This window comes from Eulemur rufifrons, chromosome 3 (assembly GCF_041146395.1).
Source record: "Eulemur rufifrons isolate Redbay chromosome 3, OSU_ERuf_1, whole genome shotgun sequence".
Taxonomy (NCBI): domain Eukaryota; kingdom Metazoa; phylum Chordata; class Mammalia; order Primates; family Lemuridae; genus Eulemur; species Eulemur rufifrons.
Genome location: NC_090985.1, coordinates 67,775,941 through 67,801,435, shown reverse-complemented (window position 1 = coordinate 67,801,435; position 25,495 = coordinate 67,775,941). Strand labels below are relative to the sequence as shown.

Below are 25,495 nucleotides of genomic sequence, written 5' to 3'. Positions count from 1 at the left end.
AAAAGGCAAATGAGAGGTCTCTGATAAGTTGGAATCTTCGTAATAAAAAGAAATACCTACCAGAAAATTTGTATTACTATCTATAATCTCATTTGTAAAAAAGCTCTCATTAAGTTACCTTAAAAATAAAGGTGATAAATGAATAACACATATTTCATATGAATCATATGCCAAATTATTGTACTCTATAGTTGTAAGTGCTATTAATAAATACACTTGCTTCATGCTACAAGAGAAAGAATTCAGACACTTAATTTCACATTTCAGAATTCCTGAGTCTTATCAGAGAAAAACAAGTACCAAAAAGACAAACAAAATAAGCCTACCTATAGTAGGGCAAATAATATATTGGGCATTAAGTTAATATTATATTAGTAATTTTAAAGCTGAAGACTATGGGGAAAAATATATATGTACTTCAATGGAATTATAAATATGATTTTAAAGCTTGGTTTGTTAAAAAGGCGTTTTGATCAAACAAGGCCACCTGAGTGACATCTTTAATGATGGTAAGTCCACCATTTTAAAGGAAAAGGATCTTTATTTCAAAGCCTAATTATCAATATAAAAAGGAAAAAAGTTTATTTTAATAAAATGTTTTAATAAGATTGCAATGGGACAGCCCTTTGATGAAAGATCTAAGGAGGATAAAGCCAATGTAATTTAATTAGAACATGAGTTCTAATTTTGAGCCACCACCCATTAAATAATTTCCTTTTTGCTTTGCATATTACACAGTGAAAATAAAGATATCTTAAGAGCACTTCAGTCCCACAATGTAGGATTTAAGCTTGTGTGAATAGGTGTAAATGGCTCTGCAACAATGGGATGCTTGCAAAAATACATTCAACTGAAAAGTTTATGTCTCTTTTCTAACTAGTAAGGAAATGGGAAGCCAAGTGGTCCCGCCTAAAACAACAAAACAAAACAAAACAAACATTGTTCATCCCTTCTGGAAAGACTACCAAAGCAAAGAACACCCAATAATATTATACATTTAAAAACTGCATACTTTTACTCATCTTTGTAAGTACGAAAGATGCATAAAACTATTCTTGGACTTTATAAATAAAGACACTAAGCAGAAAAAATATTTAGGTTATTTCTCTGTTCATAAGTACTCAGAAATAAAATAATTAAAAAACACTAAAGTGCAGACCTACAGGCCAATACAGGCATGATAAAGAGGTGCAGCCAAAATTGCATCTACATTTACACTTACATATCCAGAAAATGATTCTTGCTTTAAAAAAAATTGTGCAATTTAAAAACTAGTCAGTTTTGTTTGTGCCGTAATACAGTTAGAACTTGTCTCTGCTCACTAGTGAAGTGACTGCTAGACCTTGGACAGCACACTAGGCTCTTGACAATCATACATTTTGTTAGAATCATACAATATTGATTCCACCTCCAGAAAATGTTAGGGTCCTCTTGTTGTAGAATGAAGAGCCACTGGTATTTGGTTGATTGCCTTTAACCAGAGAGGTTTTCAGTTCCATTTCGCAAGCTACAATAGCTGCATTCAATTCCACTTGAGCTCGATGAACTACATAAAACATGAGGCCTATACTTATAACAATCTGTGAATAAAAATAAAATATTACAGTTATCAATATTTTATACAAAAAAAAGAAATAAATCCAATAAATATTTGGCTAAGAAATACTTCAAACAGAGTGCTTCTCAAATGATAGGGAAGATATTATATATTTTAAACAGTTTATACACAGTTATCATTTATTCTTTCCTGGGATGATTCTCCTGCCTCAGATAAACATACAGCAAACATGCATCTCTTCTGGTCCATATAAATGATGTTTGCTTGATATAAGTCAAACTTGTCTCTTTGTACCAAAAAGCTTCCTTCAAGGAATGAAAAATGTCTACAATAGAGGTAACAGCTGGCTAGATTTTATCGGTGTAATTCTAGTAGTGTTATATCTTTGTATGACTATAAATGTCCATAAGTATTTCTAAGCCCACTTAGAGATAAGCACTATCATTTGCAAAAAATTACCTGGTGCAGACAAAAAAAGTCTTAAGGACCACTTAAAAAACTAAAACACCAATAAACTTCAAAAGAAATTAACAAGAGATTGTGAACATGAAGTTTCACTTAGGGAAAAATAAAAACAAAAGAAAACATGATGATAATAAAAACAGAACACCAGTCAAAGCATGAAACTGATCAAAGTCAGGGTCCTAGTCTTAGTTTAGCCATTCACTAGTGGTGTGATTTCAGGGAAGTTCCTTAAACCATGTGAACTTCAGTTTCCCATTGTTCAGTTGTAAGTCGTGGTCTCTCTGTGCTCTAAGATTCCACATACAATTCATCAGAATGTCTAAGCAGTCCACATTTTCTAAATGATTTTTATTCCAAAGTTCATTTGGAAGTCAGGTCTTTAGGGTTTGAGGCAAATATAGTAGGTGCTATTTAATGTCCCAGCAAGTTTACAAAGGATGCTTTAAACAAAAGTGACCCTAAAATACAACACTTTCAATTAATAAACCTACCAGTAATTGTAACATAAGCTTTATGGGAAGACATTCTCAATACAAGTGTTGAGAGTGGCAGGGGTAGCAGGGGGAGTAGAGGCAGAGCATCCCGGGATGTGACAGGTGAGGTAGAGGAGAAGAACATGCAAGGAGGTCCCATTAAGTGAATACCACAACTCAATAAAATTCTAAGTAAATTAGGTAAGGCAGTTTTTAAATTTTGTAATTGTTCTCCAATATGTTAGTTTTCCTAAAACAAACAACATATACTTACTGAGAACTCCAAAGTTTGATACTTATTAGTAAATCGTAACGCCATGTGAAGAGATGGAGAAAATGTTAGGGAATTAATTGGGGGTGTGTGTGAATGAGATGCTAAGTTCTGCTTAAGACATGCCAAATCTAAGGTTTCTGTTAGACATCTAATGCAGTTCATGGATGTCACTGAATGGATCTGAAGCTACACAAAGAAGGCTGAGCTGAAGATGTGTACTGGGGAAGGGTTTGTCTCTACACAAATAAACATATTAGCAGCCATGACAGTAAATGGATTTGCATGCCCCCCCCCCCAAAAAAAAGAAAGAAAGCAAGTTTTCAGAGTGAGACTGGAAAGCTTAAGGCCAGAATGTTCAGAAACACAGATATAGGAGGTGAAAGGAAGAAGACAACCATATGTCAGGACAAGCGGGAAAAAAAAAATCAAGATAGTGGTATCAAAATAACGAAGGGAAAAGTGTTTTGATAATAAAGGCATAGGCCTTATTAGGCGGCTAAAAAGTCGATCTAGATGAGAAGTGGAAAGTGCATCTGATTGATAGGGTTAGTGATCACCTCAGAAAGCACAGTTGAGGAAAGGATGTGGCAGGACCACAGACAGTAAGTTCAGACCCAGCAAAACACTTTTTTGGGCTCCCAGGAAGAGTGAACTGGCTATATCTTTACATGGGATTTTTTCCTGCTGCCCTTCTGGATCCCAGGGCCTGACAATCTGTACTGACTCTCCCCCAACATGTCCTCACCCTTAGCCAGTGTAGTATCTTTTTTTTTTTTTTTTTTTTTTTAAAAAGATGATAAAATGGAAACAGGCATTATAAGCAATTATTTTAAGTTTCCCTATTAAAATGACATGAAAGAATGAAACACAGGCAGAAGGACAAGCCTCATACAGAAAAACAGGCATCTGTTCAAACTGGAAAGCAGGTGAAAGTAGGGGCAGGAACACAAGAAGGTTAATAGATTTCTTAGATGGAAACTTAGGGGACTCCCATTTGAAGGCTTCTGATTGTTCTGTTAAGCAAGAAGAGAGGTAATCTGTTGAGAATGAAGACGGAAGTAGGGGAAGGAGTCAAAATTGTGAGGGAAGTGAAGATAGTTTGAAATTGCAACTACTTCCAGAAAATAGGAGGGGAGTGAGAAGACAAAGGAAAGAGTTGGGATGCAAGGCAGTGTTGACAATACCAAGTAAACGTTTGCACCTGTGAGTTAAATATTATCAATCCATCTAGTTATATGACTTCCCCAAAAGAATTGGTACAAAGTAGATCAAACTTGGACTTACCCAGCAGGGGGTCTGGGTTGGTGGGTACAAAGAAAATGTGGGGCATGGAAAAGAATAACTAAATAGACCATGGAATCTAAGTTGGATTTCAGTACAGACTGAGTATCTCTACTAAGGAAATCCGAAATCTAAAATGCTTCAAATTCCGAAATTTTTTGAGCACTCATATGACACTCAAAGGAAATGCTCATTGGAGGATTTTGGATTTCAAATTTTCAAATTAGAAATGCTCAATCAGTAAGTATAATACAAATATTCCAAAATCCGAAAAAAAAATTGAAATCCGAAACATTTCTAGTCCCTAGCATTTCAGGTAAGGGATATTCAACCTGTACAAGAAATAGCTGTGGCTTCCTCCGAACACTTACTTTGTATTGTTTTAATTTTACTGATATTTTGGACTCTCTTTAGGTTGGTGGTTATAAAACTCACAGGCAAATTTGTGGCTTATTTCTAGCAAGTAGGAGAAAACTCATAAATACAGCTCTACCAGCTTTAACTGAAGCTTCATCTTGTTTTCCTATGTTAATTTTCCCCTTTTAAATGACTTCTTACCCTCTCTTTTTATTCTTCTGTATATATTTTATAAGATGGTTTAAATCCTTCCTGAATCAAATTAAGCTATAACCAATATCAACAAATCAAACTGAAGCATAACTATGCCTTCACTTCATTTATTTAATTTATTTATTTTTGGTAAATGCTTGAGCTAAGAACACGTGCCTTTTCCCTGTCTTGTATCGTAAGCTTAAATTTTCAAGCTCAAACATAGGGTAAGAAATCACTGGATAGGACCAGGTGTGGTGGCTCATGACTGTAATTCTAGCACTCTGGGAGGCTGAGGTGGGAGGATTACTTGAGCTCAGGAGTTTGAGACCAGTCTGAGCAAGAGTGAGATTCCCATTCTCTACTAAAAATAGAAAAATTAGCTGGGCGTCATGGCACGCATCTGTAGTCCCAGCTACTCAGAAGGCTCAGGCAAGAGGATTGCTTGAGCCCAGGAGTCTGAGGTTGCAGTAACCTATGATCACGCCACTGCATTCTACCGGAGGTGCCAGAGTGAGACTCTTGTTTCAAAAAGAAAAAAATCACTAGATAAAAGAAGATCCTATAGATTAAGAAGTACCATGAACTCCATTGATTATAGTTAAGTAATTTACTAAGATGCATACAAAGTTTCAAATGATGAAAATCCTCTGCAAGCTACTAATATTGAGGAATTCTAATTACTCAAACATAATGTTGAGGGAAAAAAAGATGTTTCAAATAGATTATTCACTTTTAGGAAACTAAAAAAAACACAAAATATGCTTAAACTTATACTAAAATCTATTTAAGAATGAAGTATACATCAGAATCTTATAGTACCTTGGGATAATCAGAAATTTCAAAGTATTACACATATTATATGTTGTAGATATAATGTATAGAAACTTTAACATAGTATGATTAGCATGCCATATTGCAGATACACCAACTATAACAAAAACTCAACCTAGATTCTATTATCTAGAGAAAATGTAGCTCAGGAAAAAAATTAGTAAAGAAAAATAAAAACTCTCCAAATGTCAAAAATATTATAAAATTTTTTTAAAGCAAGCCTTTTTTATTGATAAGCTTTATTTAAGCAATATTCCAATGTAAATATTCGTGGGCTTACTTTATTTACTTAACTTGTACCTCATAAGCATAAAGAAAATTAACTCTGGTTTTATCATGATATTTTTAATACTATAATATAGTGCCTCAAAAACTTGAGAATGCCACCAACAGCAAATCTGTAATGTGGTACCATACATTCAGTAACAGTATAAATTAAAACAAGTTAAAAGACAAGTAAGTCTGTAAGACTATGTTATTAGTATTATCTGCTCAGAAGACTATACTGTTGTCCCTGTATTCACGAGGTATTGGTTCCAGGAACTCCCTGGATACCAAAATCTGCAGATACGCATGTCCCTTACATAAAGTGGTGTAGTATTTGCATATAACCCTCACATATCCTCTCATATACTTTAAATCACTTCTAGATTACTTATAATACCCAATAAAATGTAAATGCTATGTAAATACTTATATTCTTTCATTTGTATAGATTTCTACTGTCACGTTATTTTTTATTGTTTGGGGTTTGCTTTAATATTTTCTATCTGGGGTTGGTTGAATTTGCAAATGTGGAGCTGGTGGATACAGAAAGCTGACTGTATTCTATAGGTTATGAGCATGATCTCTAGAACCAATCACCCTGGTTCAAATCCTGGCTCTTCCCCTCACAGCTGTGACTTCAAACAAGTTACTATTTAATGACATCTTGGTAAACTAGCTCCTGGGGATCAGAGGTGGGAGGCATGATTTATAGCATTTCCCATTTCCCATGGTATAAATGCCATGGCCAATTTCAAGAGACCAATGTGACTGATGTCACTGAACACAGAGTTAAAAAATGATGTACACAATTGGCTCAAGATAATAAATCTGTACCTCTTAGGGTTTTGGTAGGGAGGGACTAAATGAGCTTAAATATGTGGCATATATAAGCATGGAATAAAGGTTAGCTATCATCATCATCATCTTACTAACTCATCAAAAATTACAGTGATTTTCTATTTTGATAAATTTCAGGAATAAAATATATAACAAACAAATTTTTAATTCTTTATGTTTGCAATTGAAAGGCCCTGAATAAATTTCCCTAACATGGCAATATTTTCTTCTTTTATCAACCTCTAACATGGAATTTTATGTGCCCTAGACTATATTACAATTTGTATATACAAGTCATATTTCGATTTGTAATGGAAAACTTCAGACATTTTTTATAAGGCAATATTTTTTAAAACAAATTTTTTGTTCTACAGAAAACTGTACTAGAAAGAAATTTGCATTGCCAATACAATATTCTAAAAAATACAAATAGAAGAATTTCAATAATTTGAAGATAAAATAGTAAGATTAAAAGCCCAACTCCACCCAATTTCACTGAAATTACCTTCAGAAACACTTTACACAAAGTCAAAATAAAGTATTTGATTTGTGATGACTTTGAAAATAAATCACTGCAAAAATAACTCTATTTTTGTCATTTTTTTTCCTCTCTTTAAGAGAGCTTTCAATAAGTATCAATTCAGTTCTACACACTTCCATATATAAACACAATTTAAAAAATTTAATGTTGTCAAAATATGAAATTAGTTCTAAAAGAACAAAAAAATCTAAAAAGGAAAAACCTTCTTAAATTATTTTCAATGAAATTTGTTAAAGCAGCAATGCAATACAAAAAGAAAAAAGAGAGACAATCCTTAGCCTCAAACTCACCTGTAAACAAAAAACAAAATATCCACTAACACTCTGTTCTGCAATGACATCTTCCATTGTCCGCAGGGTGGTACCCAAGTAAGAATTCAGAAGCTGGGTAGGAAGCAGTCCAACCGAAGATGCCATCAGATAGTTGGGTAATGAGAGATCAGTAATCTAGAAGAGTAGATTAAAGGGAATGATTCATTACCAAGTAAAATTTCAATCCAACATAAAAGTGTGTGCATAAGTCTTGCTAGTAGTTTTTCCTTGGGAGTAGAGGGAGATGAAATACTTTACATAGTATTCTCACTTTTAAAAATGATTATAAAGAGAATACATGCATAATGTATAAGATTTAGAATGAAATACAAGTTTAAAGAAAATTTTAATATTCTATTATTCTACCATTGAAAGATAACATTTGTCACTATTTTTTCTTATATATAAATAAAATTCACACACAGATCATGTTGTAAAACACCTTTGTAAGTCTTCCTTATGTCATTAAATATTCTTCACAAACATTCTTAAATGACAGTGTGATTGCTGGGCTTTGAAGCCAGGTAACTCTAGAATGGCATGCCGGTACTGAGAACTCAATGAGCTACGCTGTCTTTGAATATCAGTTTCTTTTAATCTGTAAAATGAAAATAATCACCACCTTACATAGTAGTTGTTAGGATGAGAAATATTTCTAAAGTATCTAGGAAATGCCTAGCATATTACTGACAAAAAAAGGTAGAAATTATCATTATTACTATGCAGTTATACTATCACTGTTTGGATATAGCAGAATTTAATCACTTCTCCTGTAGAACATTTACATTGCTTCATTATTTGTAGGTATGTAACTATGCATTTATTTTTTGCTATTATACAAAAAGCTAAAACTATGATGAAAACCCTTACCAGTGTGGTAGGCAGCATCTAAACTATTCCCAATGACCTAATCTCCTGGTATTTATGACCTTGCGTGACCCTTTCCCCTAAAGTGTGAGCTGGACCTAGTTGCCTCTAGCAAACGGCCTACAGAAGACATGAGATGTCACTTCCAAGATTAGGTTACAAGAAGAACAAGACTTCTAATTCTTCCTCAAGCAGGTAGGCAGCCATGGTGTAACTAGCTCTATGGAGAAGGCCATGTGGCAAGGAACTGATGTCTTCAGCCAACAGCTAGTAAAGACCTGAGGCCTGCCAACAGTCACGAGTGAATCTGGAAGCAGATCCTCCCTCAGTCAAGCCCTTAAGATAACTATAGCCCTGGCCAATACTTTGACTGCAGAATTGTGAAGGAGCCTGAGTCAGAGACACCTAGCTAGGTGCACAAGGATTCATGACCTGCAGAAACTGTGAGACAATAAATGTTTGTTGTTTTAAGCTGCTAAATTGTGAAGTGACTTATGCTGCAATAAATGACTAATACAAAATGCATCTCAATTATTTTAGTATAGATCACTAGGAATTACTGGCTCAGTAAAAAACTTTCTTTTCCCAAAATGTTCACAGTGATTTATACATGTCAGTAATACATGATTGTGTCCATTTTGTCATACTCTTACCAACTTTAAGCATTAAATTTCAATCTCTCTTATTTTGATAGGAGTAAAAATGTTTCATCATATTTAATCTGTAGTATTTTAATTTATATTGACACTAGTTTTCTATATACAATTTTATATGTGCATTAATGACTTTATTTGTTAACATTTACCCTTTTTTATTGAAACATTGAGTGTTTTTCTTATTTATTCATAAGAGTTATTTATAAATATACCCCTTGGCAACCTGTTGTCTATTATATGTGACATATATTTCCCCCTAAAATGTCCCTTATCTTTTTTTCATTTTGTTACATTTAATTTTTTTTAAATTTCAAAGTATTATGGGGGTACAAATGTTTCTGGTTACATGGATCACTTTTGTTATGCTCGAGTCAGGGCAAAAGTGTGCCTGTCACCCAGATAGTGGTCATTGTACCTGTTAGGTAGGTTTTCACCCATATCCTCCCCCCTCCTTGATTTCCTGTGAGATTTACTTCCCTCCGTGCACATGTGTGCTCATCAGTCAGTTCCAATTTAATAGTGAGTACATGTGGTGTTTGTTTTTCCATTCTTTAGATACTTCACTTAGGATAATGGTCTCCAGTCCCATCCAAATTGTTGCAAAAGGCATTAAGTCATCCTTCCTTATTTTTTTAATTTAATGTTTTGACAAATAAATGTTTCTAAATTTTTATACAATCAAATATTGCCAATCTTTTTTTTTTTTTTTTTTTTTTTTGAGACAGAGTCTCACTCTGTTGCCCAGGCTAGAGTGAGTGCCGTGGCGTTAGCCTAGCTCACAGCAACCTCAAACTCCTGAGCTCAAGCGATCCTCCTGTCTCAGCCTCCCGAGTAACTGGGACTACAGGCATGCACCACCATGCCCGGCTAATTTTTTCTATATATATTTTTAGCTGTCCATATAATTTCTTTCTATTTTTAGTAGAGATGGGGTCTCGCTCTTGCTCAGACTGGTCTCGAACTCCTGAGCTCAAACGATCCGCCCACCTCGGCCTCCCAGAGTGCTAGGATTACAGGCGTGAGCCACCGCGTCCGGCCAAATATTGCCAATCTTTTCCTCTAATTTTTCTATTGCCTTTCACTTTAGAAAGACTTTTTAGATTCCATCATTTGTTTTCACCTATATATTTTTATGTTTTCCTTTTTAACATTTACTACTTATTCCTTCTGGCATTTATTCAAAATAAAGGTGAAGAGATAGCCTGATTCCTCTCCTTTCCCAATAGTCAATTTTCATAGCATTATATATTATAATAACCAATAACTTTTCTATTGACTAGTGATATTTTATTATAAATAAAGTTATTTTATATAAAAGGGTTTATTTGAGGCTCTAATACTGACCATTCATCTCAAGTCTTATACTAAAACCAAAACAGATACCTCAAATTTTGTACTGAAACCAAACTGTAATAAAGACTATCAGTTAATATCTGGCATGGAATTTCCCATTCCCTTCATATTCCTTCATTAACCTTTTTTCTTTAAATTGCCATAACTATGCTCATCTATTTATTCTTACAGATCATTCTGTCAGTCAAAAAGAAAAAAAATCAGTAAATTTTATATTATGATTAAATTTACAAATTAATTTGAACAGAGCTGAAATCACAATATTTAGCATTCTTATCCTGAAATGTTTCTATAATTACTCAAAATCAACTTTTACACCTCTTACTAAAGTTTGGTAGTTTCACTCACATATCTCATGTATTTCTTCTTAGTTTTTTCTAAGCATTTTGTGTTACTGTTGTTACTACTGCTATTATTAATAAGTTTGGAAAAAAAATAAATTTTCCATATCCCCTCTGGATATTACTGGTATGTAGGAAAGCTACTGGCCACTTTATTAAATTTTTTTACTAATTTTAAGATCTCATATTTTAATCAGGTATGGATTAACTCTATAACTATAATCTAACCTAATAATTATTTAAATCCTATTTCAAAAAGCTACATTCATCTCTATTCATAGACGATGAATTAAAGATGCACTATTAGGCCAGGCGCGGTGGCTCACGCCTGTAATCCTAGCACTCTGGGAGGCCGAGACGGGCGGATTGTTTGAGCTCAGGAGTTCGAGACCAGCCTGAGCAAGAGCGAGACCCTGTCTCTACTAAAAATAGAAAGAAATTATATGGACAGATAAAAATATATAGAGAAAAATTAGCCGGGCATGGTGGCGCATGCCTATAGTCCCACCTACTCGGGAGGCTGAGGCAGGAGGATTGCCTTGAGCTCAGGAGTTTGAGGTTGCTGTGAGCTAGGCTGACGCCACAGCATTTCTAGCCCGGGCAACAGAGTGAGACACTGTCTTTAAAAAAAAAAAAAAAAAGATGCACTATTGCTAGTTTGGAAAGAATATTTCAGTGACTGGTTGTTAATGATTCACCTTAACAATCACTGACTCAATAACTGCTTTTTGAGATAGAAAGTAAGACACATTGCCTACCCTGGATGGATTTACACACTGACAAGTACACAGGAACTACCTACCAGGCAGAAAGGGGAGGCTTGAGAAGGGCTATGTAGAGGGCATTAAAGATTAAAGGATTAAAATTGCTCATAGGAGTGGTGCACAAAGGGCAAGTTAGTGGAAAAAGAGGCATTTAAAATAGACACTGAAAGCTAAGTACGGGTTTGGCAGGCAAAGATAGATGGGATAAGGAAGGCAGGTGTTCTAAGAAGAGAACGAACAAGGACAATGTGGCAGGGAAAGTAAAGGATGCATTACTAAAGTTGGCATACAGTAGTTAGGACTGTTTTATAGGGCACATGCAAAGGAATCCCATAATATAAAGACAGGAAAAGTAGATGGGGTGATACTAGCTAGGGACTGAGGGTAAAAGAGGAACAAGCATATACTCAGAGGAAGAGTACTGAGGAGTCTAATCAAAGAATGATGTGAATGGAGAAAAGCTTGAGAAAGGCTCTTCTGTCAGTTTAGAGCACTCAAAGGAGCAGAGAACTTTCTTCAGAATAAACATGTCAAATGTGTAAAATGAGTAAATATGATAAAAATGAATCTTATAAAATTATGTTGCAGTTAATAATAAAACATTACATAATTATCTTTAAAAGTTCTAAAATGTCAGAATGCAAAGCTTCAGTCCAAAGCCTTTAAGTTTCTCTAGATAGAACACATAACTGACATTCATGGATGTCAGCAATAATATCCAAATGCATATTTTAAGAACAGATTTCATAAATCTGAACTCTGCCATTCAACTCTTTTAACAAGACTATTGCCCAATGCATAAATAGAAGTTTATCAAATCCTTCCTGACTAAACATTATCCTTGGAAAAATGCTATTTATTATTTATATATACATCCTTTCTGAAAAGCCATATATCTAAAGAAAACAAAAAATTAATTTTGTTAATCAATGTAAATAGTTTTGCTGGAGCGTTCAATGATTTAACCAATGGAGCAACACAACAACATACATACACACAGTCTTTAAACTAATAACTTTACTAAAGATAAATGAGTTCCACTTATTTTAATATGGCATTTCCTGTAAGCCAAAATCCTATTCAGAATCTCCATCTAGCTCCAGTCTTTGACAAACTTTATTAATCTAGAATACTTCTTTTTAGATTAATAACGCAACCTTCTTTCCCTAGTGAGTCTCATGCATCAAAGTTTTAAAAATCTGTCTCTTTGTTCTACTTTCCAGAAAGACCTTAAACATGAGCCTAGTGTAATCCCACTGGAATCCCTGCCTATAGTACCCTGGAATCTTGACTCAGGAGTTGTCTTCCAAATCCAAAGAACCCCTAGAAATCTCAACCGAGGATATCAGTGCTATCATGCTGGGTAGTTTCTATTATCAGAGATACTATGGTAAGTGTTACAAATACAGCGAATGCCACCTGACTGCCATCCTCTCATGCTTTTAAAATTATATCCTGCAGAATTATTTATACTCTTACTCCCAGAGGCACTATGATTTACTTGGAGATGTGATTCACTTATCTGGGTCAGCAGGGGTTAAGGTAGATAGAATATCGGTTCACCACTATACCAAACAGATCCTGAAAACAAAGTAGTATCCCTCTGTGAGGGAGAAAACAAAGAAAAAACTTTAATTCTGAAGAACAACAGCTAGCTGATTCACCTCTGCATATAGCATTTTGGGTAGCTGGCAATAACAGAACCCCTGTCCTTAAATCCCCCACTGAGGTGCTCAGGGAAGCTGGGGCACTGTCCTCTCAGGCACAGCACCAAGCACAGCTCCCAGGCAACCTACCCCAGCTCCTCCACTTCCTAAGTTTACAGCTCTACATGACAGCTTTGCACTTTAACCTACCAAGAAATTTTGTTGTTTTACATAGAATATCTTGCCATGGATGTCATGAAGAACATAAAGGTGATCTGTATTGAAACCTCAAGTTTTGTCTGTAGCTCTGTGAATCTATTATTAGTTTTGGCAAATTATATTCCCTTGCATAGGCATGGGATGCTATTTATTGATAAAGTTACTATTAAGGTATTATATAAATTCCTATTAAAATACATTTAATAATATATAGAAAAAATCATGACTCTCAATGATTAAGGAATAGTCAAAAGAAATTAAAATGACTACAGTTTGATCTTTTCATCTAATTATTTACTGATAAATTATCTATTTTAGTGCACATATTTCCAAAATACTTCCTAACAGTATTTCAAAAAAGTTGGGGAAGAGGGAGAAGGAGTTCAGAAATGGCAATTAGTTTTCACTCTCAGGAACACAACATTTTTAAAACTGGCTTAAGGAAATGCATTAATTGCGCACTCCCATCCCTTCCCAAAATACCTTTTCACCTTTTTCTGTGTTCCCAATTTCAGCTACCCTAGCTGGAAACCTCAGAAGTCAGTCACACAACTAAAGTCCCATTCCCCACATCCCATCACCTGCTACGTCTTGTCTAGTCCACTGCATCTTTTAAGTATCTAGGGAATCTATCCACCCTCTGGGCCTACTCCAGTCTTTTTTTTTTTTTTTTGAAACAGAGGCTCACTCTGTTGCTCAGGCTAGAGTGCCATGGCATCATCCTAGTTCACAGCAACCTCAAACTCCAGAGCTCAAGCAATCCTTCTGCCTCAGCCTCCCGAGTAGCTGGGACTACAGGTAAGTGCACTATGCCTAGCTAATTTTTTCTATATATTTTTAGTTGTCCGGCTAATTTCTTTCTACTTTTAGTAGAGATGGGGTCTCACTCTTGCTCACAGCTGATCTTGAACTCTTGACCTCAAGCAATCCTCCCTCCTCAGCCTCCCAGAGTTCTAGGATTACAGGTGTGAGCCACTGCGCCCGGCCTTCTCTCCAGTCTTGACACCCAGACTATGCACTCAGCACCTATGCTAAATCCTGCAGAAATCTTTTTAAAATGTGAACCCTATCCTTCTTAAACTCTCTCCTACTACCACCAGAAGGAATGTCAGGTTCTTCAGTGTCCAAAGTGCTTCACGATCTGGCCTGTGACCAACTCATGCATCATGTCACACTATGTTCCAGCCACATCAAAATTCTCTCTGTTCCTAGAACACTCCTTGTTCCTCTTACCCCTGGGCTGTTCTACGTTGTTCCTTCTGGCGAGCATATTCACATCCTTCCTCCCACTCCTTTTACTCAGGCAATTCCTAAACTCTCCTTCACCACTCAGTCATCAATTCCTCCAGAAAACCTTCCCTCGTGTCCCAAGTCTTAGTAAGAAGTGCTTTCAAGTGGTCTGATGGAACACTATACCTTCTTGTACCCTTCACGCTGGAGAGCATGAAGTTTTCACCACCTGTTTGCTCCTCGCCCCTTCCCCAGACTATAAATTCTCTGAGGGAAGGGACCTATCTGTCTTGTTTTTCATTATGTCCCTAGACTTTAGCACAGTCAATACCTATTACATATTATGTGCTAAATATATGCTGATTGGAGGTTGACTGTATCAGCATCAAAATTGTTTTGTTTATAAATGAAGAAACCAACACTAGTTGCCAGTTTATAAACAGATTGGAATGCAAAGTCCATTTGTAATTGGCTCCTTAGAAACTGAGAATATCAATCCCCAAACACAGAAAAAATGTTATCAATGAAAATTAACTCATTATCAGCAAAATTTTCACCATAATATAACAAGTATACTGTTTCTCCACCAAACTTCTACTGCCTTGAAAGATGGACTTTGCTTTATTCACTGCTACATCTACAGCATCTAAAAACAGCTGTGGCCATATGGTAGCAACCTACCAGTTATTTCCTGAATGAGTACTAAAAAAGTATTTTCAGTAACCTCTGAGGTGAATCTAGCATCAAAGCTAAGACTCTCTGGTTAGGGTCTCTCAGCAACCCTGAGAGTACTGGAAAAAGTCTTGCTCCTGGAAAGAACACAAGGCAGGGGCTCTGAGGGACACCACCCTAACAGCTGTAGAGGGCTTCTGATTAAGAGGCTTCTACTGACAGAAGCGGTTCAGCAATATGTCTGTCTACAACGCAGAAGCCATCTTTACACACACAAATTTTTTCATTAGTTCAATGTCCCTAAATTAGGAATTGCTTTTAAATATTTTGGGGGTCACCGATCTATTTGAGAATCTGATTAACACACACACACACCCTGAGTCTTCTCAGTTAAAAAAAAAAAAAACTGTATACCACATTGCATGTGATTTCTGGAACAAAAGTTGAAAAGTTCTTCTTCATATATATATATAGTTAGACAACTATAGGTTTATTATTTTTATTCATTCAACAAAAATTTATCAAATGCCTTCTATACATAAAGTCCAGCTCTAAGCAGGAATAAAAAAAGATAGATAGAAAACGATAGCTGATGGTGTGCTCATTAAAAGTCATGTTGTTGTATCCGTAATGCCAAAATGTTCGTTATATCAAAAGGTCACAAAAATCATTTATAACATTAACTTGCAATGTTATAAAAGAAAAATACTTATCAATAAATGCAAAGACTAGAAAAATAAACACTAAAATGTTAATGATTATTTTCTTCTTTGTTCTTGCTACACTTCTCAAAATTTTTACAATGAACCCTTACTTTGTAGACAGGAAAAAGACATTGGCAAAATAAGTTTTAATAAGACCTCTCTCCTTTTAAAGAATTTTTTTTTAACTAGGAAGGGGTAATAAGACATACTATACATACCTTACTATGATAATAGGCTAGATACAGATTTGTGATTCGTAAGCCTACATATGATACATTAAACCACAGAAGCTAATGAGATAACTAAAGAAGCATAGACTGTATCTTTCTATTCTGCCTCAACTGTACCACTGGCAGCAAACCAGTGTACTTCAATAGTAAGAAGAAATAATCACTAGATACACTGGTACAGTAATAAGTACTATGACCCATGATATCTTTATCTGAATCTATGGCTATATCTATAGCACAGAATAAGAATTTAAGAAAATGAAAAAACAAATATCATTATAACTGATACTATCACTAAACTGTTAAAAAATAAAAGGTGACATTAAATTGTTGCTCAGAACATTTGCCTTTTTTAAAAGGAAACTCTGAGACCTCCTCTAATCCCTCTCATTTTACAAATAAAAAAACTGGAGGTCAGAATCATTAAATGACTTCGCCATGGCCACAAAGGAACTAAGACAGACTAGGGGTCCCCAAAGAATCCATGTGCTAAGACGTTATGACCTTACAGTCACTTACCAAAAACTTTTAATTGTAATAAATTTCAGTTCAATACTGAACAATATTATTGGAACTAATTTATCTTCTTCTTCATAACTCAATGTAAACTCAGAAAATTTATTCAAGGCTGGGCACAGTGGATCACGCCTGTAATCCTAGCACTTTGGGAGGCTGAGGCAGAAGGATTGCTTGAGCTCAGAAGTTTGAAACCATCTCAGAGTAAGAGCAAGACCCTGTCTCTACAAACGATAGAAAAATCAGCTAAGCATGGTGGAGTGCAACTGTAGTACCAGCTACTCAGGAGGCTGAGGCAGGAGAATCGCTTGAGCGCAGGAGTTTGAGGTTGCAGTGAACTATGAAGACGCCTCTGCATTCTAGTCTGGGAGACAGAGTGAGACCCTGTCTCAAAAAAGAAAATTTATGTGAGAACAATTCTAACTGCTTCAAGATACAATGACATCCTTCACTGTCACTATTTCACTCAGTACCAGTTTCCCAACTCCCTGCCCATCCCCAAACCTCCTGTGGGCTCATACAAATAAATAATTAACGGTTTGGTAATACAGAATTCTTTAAAGTGGTTCTATTGAGAAGTGAGCCAGGGTGATGGGTAAGGTCTTGAACTTTTAAATTTACTCATTTCCATTTTGTTTGCTTTTTACACACAGTACCCATGTATTCCTTTTGTTTAAAAAAAAAGAATTTTGTTAAATAAAATAGTGAATAAAATACAGGCGAGAATTTAAGGGCCTCTTACTACAGTTGCTGAGAGTCAGGCTTGGTGGCTGCTTCTTCCTTACATCTCATAACCATACTTGATGTATTAGATCTTTACTGTTGCACAACAATAAACTCCAAAACTTAGTGATTTAAAACAACATAAATGTATTGTCTCACAGTTTCTGTGGGTCAAGATCTGATCACAGATTAGCTGGACCCTCTGCTTCAGGGTCTTTCACAAGGCTACACTTAAGGTGTTGACTAGGGCTGGGATCTCATCTGAAGTTTCAACTGGGAAAGATTTACATCTAAGCTCACTTCCATGGTTAGCTTAGCAAGAATCTGCCTTGAGGGTTACTGGACTGAGGACCTCAGGTCTTTAATGTCTGCTGGCCAGAGACCTCCCTTAGGTACTTGCTACATTTGTCTCTGCAATCTGGCAGTTTGCTTCACCAAAGCCAGCAAAAGAGTTTTTGTTGCAGTGACTCTACTGCAGAAGCAGGCAAACTTTTTCCACAGAGTGCCAGGCAGTAAATATGTTAGGCTTTGCTGGCAGTAGAGTCTGTCACAACTACTCAACTTTGCCATTTTGGCTTAAAAGGAGCCACAGACAGCATGTACATGAATGAGTATAGCTTTATTCCAATAACACTATTTACAGATGGTGAAATTTGCATTTTATATAATTCTCATGTACATGAAATATTATTCTTTTGATATTTTTTCCAACCATTTAGAAAAGGAAAAACCATTCTTAGCTTGTGTGCCACACAAAATCCGGCTGTAGTTTGCTGGTCCCTGCTCTAACATCCTGGGATGATATCTAAGCCAACTGTGTAGAACTTTGCACAGTCTTCCACAATGTTTGACATGCAAGATTCTCCAGGAAAAGTGTTCTACAACTGGAATCAGGAGGTCTTTGAGAAACCCAGCTCTTCTTAGATCAACACTAGTACCTGGGGTATGTTAATAACTCTGACCATTTACAAACTGTGTGATCTTGGGCAAGTTACATTGCCATTTTATGGCTCAATTGCCTCAGCTATAAGATGAGGATTAGGGTTAACCTGAGCATTAAATAAGTAATGGGTGCATGACAGAACAGTGCCTGGCACATAGCAAATGCAATACAGATATTTGTTAAATGCAGAGGTTGAAGAAAAAGAAATAGTAAATAATGAGCAAACTATATATTTATATTATCATAGCTTTGAAGTAGTTATTACTAAACACATTTTACAACAGAAAATAAGGCTCAAAAGAGTAACTACAATTATCTCAAGATGACACAGTAAACGTTAGAACAAAGTCTGATTTCAAGTTTGTAATATTTGTCCTCTACATAACTCTGCCTCTTAGGCACTGACACCTACTCATAAGACTGTTGTGACGATTAATGGTATCATGTATGCAAATTTATGCTCCTAATTATAAATGGTATATAGCATATGAGTGAAAGGATCTTTTACACGAAGCTTTATGTTTTTATTTTAGGTTTCAAAGATTTAAGGATGACTGAAAACAAAATTTTCCATATGGATTTCTTTAAGAGAGGGAGCCTACCAAAGTCTGATTTTTTAAGTTTTTCTTAAGGCCAACATGAAAAGAAAGAATGGTTTTAAGAATCTCCTATAGAGCAACCTAACAACATCAGTCCCCTGTGGAAGTTGCAAGTACCAATATGAATACTGTTACCCATAACAACCAATTATCATGTAATATTTTTGGATCAAAGACAACATTTTATAGAAATTAACTTTAAACTGTAGGTTTCCAAAGAGGCATTGAAGAGGCAGAGCAAACCTTATAAAGACACTTTAATGCTTACTAAATACAGAATGGGGTTATTCTTGTGAATGTCTTCAATTTTCAATTTTATCAACAAGTTTCTTCTAACTGGCTTTATTCTTTTAGGATTCCATCTCCTTCCTACACCTACATCAACAGTCCTTCATTATCAATCCAGAGTTTCTTTTTTCAGGAATTGATAAGCTTCAGGAGAACCTGAAGTTTCAAGGTTATAGACAGGATTTCATTTGCTATGCTTAAATCAGAAAGTGCTGAAGATTAAATAAATTAACACATCAAAGGGCATATAGTAATTGTAAAATGGCAAGAGAGAGGCTATGGAGGTACTAGGTTGGTGCAAAAGTAATTGCAGTTTTAGCACTGTTGAAATTTGCTGTTTGATATTGGGATATATTCCTAAATAAATGTGGTTATTTTATATATCATTTTGATGTGCATTTCTCACTTTATGTTTTTTTTTTGCTAATGACTTATTACCTGCTGTTTATTTTCTATTTATTTTAGACTATGGAAATGATGTTAGAAGCAGCAGAGACAACTTGCAACATCAACAATACATTTGGCCCAGGCGCTGCTAACAAACATACAGTGCAGTGGTGGTTCAAGAAGTTTTGCAAAGGAGACAAGAGCCTTGAGGGTTAGGAGTGCAGTGGCTGGCCATTGTAAGTTGACAACTGACCGACTGAGAGCAGTCATGGAAGCTGATCCGCTTACAACTACAGAAGTTGCCAAAGAACTCAACATCAACCATTCTATGGTCGTTTGGCATTTGAAGCAAATTGGAAAGGTGAAAAAGCTTGATATGTGGGTGCCTCATGAACTGACCAAAAAAATCAAAAAAATCATCGTTTTGAAGTATTATCTTCTCTTCTTGTGCACAACAACGAACCATTTCTCGATCAGATTGCGATGTGCAATGAAAAGTGGATTTTACAGAATCGGCGACGACCAGCTCAGTGGTTGGACTGAGAAGAAGCTCCAAAGTACTTCCCAAAGCCAAACTTGCACCAAGAAAAGGTCATGGTTACTGTTTGGTGGTCTGCTGCCAGTCTGATCCACTACAGCTTTCTGAATCCTGGCAAAACCACTACATCTGAGAAGTATGCTCAGCAAATCGATGAGATGCACCAAAAACTGCAACGCCTGCAGCCGGCATTGGTCAACAGAAAAGGGCCCAATTCTTTTTTTTTTAAACTTATAACAATTTTATTTTTCAGTACTTTTACATATTTTGCAAAGTGCTTTTGTGGTACTTTACCTATTCATAGTGAGGAAAATACATATTTGTTTTAGAAAGATTTAAAAATAGAAAAAGTTGGTATAAGGGAAGAGAAAGCCTGAGTCCACAGCACAAACTGGGGTTCCTTTCCAAGTCACCAATGAGATATTTCCTCCTTTCTTTCTAAAGGGCCCAATTCTCAATGACACTGCCGGAATGCACCTTGTACAACCAACATTTCAAGAGTTGAACGAATTGGGCTACAAAGTTTTGCTTCATCCACCATATTCACCTGACCTCGCCAACCAACTACCAATTCTTCAAGCAACTACCACTTCCCAACAACTTTTTGCAGGGAAAACGCTTCCACAACCAGCAAGATGCAGAAAATGCTTTCCAAGAGTTCATCCCAAAGCACGGATTTTTGCACTACAGGAATAAAAAAACTTATTTCTCATTGGCAAAAAATGTGTTGATTGTAATGGTTTCTATTTTGACTAATAAAGATGTGTTTGAGCCTAGTTATAATGATTTAAAATTCATGGTCCAAAACTGTAATTACTTTTGCACCAATCTAATACAAAGAATAAGAATCATAGGAGGTGACTATGAGCCAGGCATAATACTTAATGCCTTCAGTACATTAGCTTATTTGAGCCTCATAACTACTCAATTTTACAGATAAGAAAACACGGAGAAGAACACACAGCATGGACTAATCCAGGACTGTTTACTTCCAAAGTCTTTGTCCCTCATGACCACTATACCTAACCTCCTCTTTTGAGGTAAGTTTAGATAAATTGTTTTTAAGCATGGGCATTGAGAAAATGAATTCTAACTGGGATTTTTAAAAAAGCATAATTTCAAAGATAGGGAGGGAAGTGGAAAACAAGAGAAATATGCCTGGAAAAGTGGCAGCTGCGGTCAGCCAGAATGGTATGAGGTGGAACAGAGTTCTAGAAGGCAGAAGGGAAGGTCAAACTAAAACCAACATCAGCCTAAACTAATTTGCTTTTCTCTCACAAATCCTAGGTGAATTCAGTGAACTGTTCTGGTTGAAAGAGCTACTTCTGTAAGCAGACAGTTCAGAACAAAAGGAATAAACAAGATGTAACAGACCATGTCCAGTGGCTTCACAACCCACTCTGTTTACAGTTATGAGTAAGAATCTTATAGTATAATGCACCGTATCAGCCAATCCTGGGTTCAAACCTCAGCTGTGCCACTTGGTAGGTGGGTGATTCTAAATAAGTTCCTGGATGGCTTAGGCTCAGATTGTTTCTTAATAAATGGTGACAATAATACCTATTTCAAGAGGCCATTTTTCTTTTTTTTCCTTCTTTTCTCTTGATCCCATAATGCCAAATTAAGGGTTGTCTCTCGTCAAGCTCGCTTTCAAGCATGTGATTATCTTAAATTATTTCCAAGTACAAAGTACAACTTCTTACTTACATACTTATAATGTAAAAGAGACATTATCAAAAGTAAAGCCTACCTTACTGTCAATCAATAAATATATAAAGTTCTTACTATATACCCATGACCACACTAGGCATTAAACATACGATGAAGAAATACAGGGCCATGGGTTGAGATCCTACCATCAGATCATAATTCAAAGTTTGACTCTACTACCTATTTTCTACCTAGGTGACCTTGAGTAATAACAGAAACAATAGCCAACATGTGTTTGTTAGGCCAGGCTCTGTTGCACATATTAATCTTAGGTAATCTGCTCAATAGCTCTATGAAGTAGGTACCACTATTTTCCCCATTTTACAAATAAGAAACTGAAGCACAGAGAGAACAAACAACCTGACCAAGGTCAACAGATTCTAAGCAGACAGCAAGACTCCAGATCACCAGCTCTGTGCTACTAATTAGTAGACAATAGTCTATAATATATGTATAATCACTTTCTTCAGGGCTGGTTTAAGGATTAGAAATAATAGTTGAAAAGAGCCTAGGATAGTAATTGGCACAGAGTAGATGGACAAGAAAAGGCACAAGGATAAAAGCTATACACTGGAGGACAAAGCAAACTAACAGAATGAACCTATACAGGTTCCTTAGTTTCAACTGTCTTTCAAAGTCTTAGGGCAGCTGATCTATTATTGTAACCCAAAGTTCATCAAATTTCATCAAAGTTCATGTTGATATTTCATACCATAGGGAGGTGTGAAAAGGTTGAAATTTAAGGCTGTGACCATACCAAACTACTATAAACACCAAACTTTATCTCTGCAGAAAACTCCTTATCTTTCCACTGCCTCTGCCTCTATCAAACACCATTCTATAGTCATTGCTGCTGTTGGTTAGAATCAACAATTTGTACAAAGCACTTAAAAAAAAGAAAAATATCTTAATTCCATCATAAAGAGGTAGGCTGGTTAGAATTATTTTTAATTCAAAACAAAATGAGAGAATTTCCAGACACTAGCAATGATTTACCTTTGAAACAAAACAGTAAGTCAGAATTACTAACATAAAATACATCAATTCCTCTGGTTTTGAATGCTGCATCTCTTTACTTCCATATACAGTTCTCTTTGTATAGCTTAAGGACTGAATTCCTGGGAATCTCTATATGAACTCCTTGTAGTTTAGAATCATTGAATTTGGGGAACTCAGTAATCTAGTTTAACTCCATCATTTTAGAAAAGTGGAAAGTGAAGCCAGATAGGGTTAGTAATTTGTTTCAAAGTCACAAAGTTTATAAACATCAGATTCCTTTCTTCTAATCCGATGGTCTCAGTAGCAGCGTTTCTATCCTAAATCAGTTACACCGAGATGCACACTAGCTATAGAAACCTGAGTAGAATAAGCAGAACATATAAATGCAAGGGCAGAAAAGAGACTTGAGGGAGTGCATAAAGAAGAAAAATATATGCTCACTGAGTAAAAGGTTACCTGTTCTATTTGGTTTTATTCACCACTGATTTCAAAATGAAGTTCCTCCAAACAAAAACAGGAAGATTTTCTCCTTTACATCAATTAAAGCAAATTACTTGAAGAAGGAAAGGCCCATTACAGATTTAGGAAACTCCGAAATCTGGAGTCTACCGCTATAACCTCCACTCTTTACTCAAAAAGGTTCCTTCAGACCCATGTCACTAAAACCTTGAGTCAAACCCCTGGATGCATTTATTCAGGCAAGAGAGAAAGCTAGGAATGTGAAGCCTTCCCCCCTAACTGTTGCCCAAACTGCTACAGGAATAAGATGACAAATGTTAAAGATGGACATTTCCATGCATGTCTCGCCCCCACTCCCTGCCCCGTCCCATAATTAAAAGGACTCTTCATTCTTAAACGCACATCCCGAAAAGGAATAGTTCTTTCTCTACCAGATCTCCTATTGAGGTCCACCTTCGAGTTGTCTTATTTGCATGATAGATTTCCCCGGGTGTGATGGAAAGTATTTGTAACTCCCATAGTCAATGACACTTCTCTACTGGTATTTGTCTGATAGAGCGCCCTCCCAGGGCCGTGACAAGACCGCTCAAAAACAGACTTGGAGAGGGATAGGCCAGCGGGACACCACTTACCGAAAACACTGCATTCTGAAGCCCAAAAGGTATGGGAGTCAGTCTGGCCAACGCCACCACTTTCAGGCCGCTTCCTCCCTCCACGACGCGAATAACGGCGCTCAGCTTCTCACTGTTCTGGATCCTGGCGGCCACCCAGGCGGTGAGCAGCCGCTTGCAAACCACATGGGCGATGAAGGTGCCGATAAGGACGCCCACCACCATCAGACCCATGCCCAGCACGAAGCCGTACAGGTACCCGGCGGCCACGTTGAGCACAATGTAGCCCCAGCCGCAGGGGAAAGAGACCACGATGAAGCCCACGACGAAGAGCAGAACCCCCAGCAGCGAGTCAAGGCTCTCCACCCAGAGCAGGAGGTGCTGAAGGTAGCGGCGGACCAGGGCCAGGGAAGCGAAGCACACGGCGGCCAGCACGCAGACCAGCACGAGGCTCCGGCACCAACAGGTGCTGCCGAGGCAGCAGCAGCGCCAGTTTCTCACCTCGGCCACGCCGACCACCGCGCCGCCGCCGCCGCTCCCGGGGCCGCCCGCCAAGGACCCGCCCGGCTCCGGCAGCTCCGAGGCCGCGGGCGGACCGTGGCGCTCCAGATAGGCGCCGAGCAGGGCGCCCGAGGCCGCCGCCGCCGCTGCCGCCGCCGCGCTCGCCCCGCCCCCGCGGGGGAGGCGGTCCGCCGGGTCGTCCCCGCCCGCCGCCCGCGGCAGGGCCCAGCGGGCCGGCGGCTCGGCGCGGTCCGGGAGGGCGGCGTGCTGCAGGAGCCGGGGGAGCGCCTGGAGCAGGATCCCGCCCGGGCTCCGCATCCCTCGGCCCGGCGCGGGCCCTCAGCCGGCCAGCCCGTCCGCCGCGGCGCGCGTCAGGCGGCGGCCCTTCATGGCGCCCCGCTTCCCCGGCCTCGGCTCTCTGCGTCCGCTCGGGGGACGGGCAACGGCCGGGAGACGGGCTAGGAGTCAGCGGCGGAGCTACAGTCCCGCCGAGAGTGGGAAAACTCCGGCCCACGCGCCGGCCGAGCCCGCCCCTTCTCGGCCCGCGCGGGAGGGGCCGGGGCGCGCTGGGTTCTGGCCACGCCCCCCGTGACGCGCCGCCCCGCCAGGCTGTTGGGGTCGGGGGGCGTCCGCGTAGGCAAGCCGAGCCCGGGGGCTGCCGAGGGATGTCGCGGGGAGCGGAGAAGGAGCCGAGGGCACGCGCGCACCGGGGAGGGAAGGCCCTGCAGTGAGGTGGCGAGTCCGGCGAGGGGCGGGGGGGCCCGGCGCGCTCCCGGCCTTCCCAGCCGGGCGCGCGCGTGCTTGCGTGTCAGGGCGCGCCCCTCTCGGACTGAGGAGACCCGCGAGCGGCTTGGGTCCTCGCCCAGTACCTCGGGTCGTTTCCACAGTAACCTCTGATCCGAGCGGGCAGCTGTCGGTGGCGCTCATATCCGCAGCTGCCCTGGCGAATTAGGGAAAGAGTTCTTGGTCTGTTCGGAGGGGGGGTTGCCGATTGTCCTCCACCCCACCTTCCCTGCTTTTCATTTGCTTCCCCAGGTAGCGAGGTCTCTCTGGGTTTCAGCTCGCTTGGTCCTTTAGAGCTGGGGAAATTAGGTTTGAAGGCTCACCCTGGACAGAATGCCCCTCCTGACTCCAGGGACCCTCATGCAG

The 25,495-nt window shown here is 38.2% G+C and overlaps 1 protein-coding gene across 2 annotated transcripts; it reads right to left on the bottom strand.

Moving 5' to 3' along the window:
* Nucleotides 1-637: 637 nt before the first annotated feature.
* Nucleotides 638-24,731, bottom strand: TMEM64 (transmembrane protein 64). 2 transcript variants are annotated; one of them, XM_069466245.1, is made up of 3 exons: nucleotides 23,867-24,731; nucleotides 7,370-7,525; nucleotides 638-1,580 (listed from the first exon to the last, which is right to left on the bottom strand). In XM_069466245.1, exons 1-3 carry the CDS (start codon nucleotides 24,662-24,664, stop codon nucleotides 1,389-1,391), a joined length of 1,146 nt encoding a protein of 381 aa, XP_069322346.1. In that variant the 5' UTR covers nucleotides 24,665-24,731; the 3' UTR covers nucleotides 638-1,388. The 2 variants fall into 2 exon arrangements, with proteins under 2 accessions (XP_069322346.1, XP_069322347.1); XM_069466246.1 differs by lacking the exon at nucleotides 7,370-7,525.
* Nucleotides 24,732-25,495: the final 764 nt, after the last annotated feature.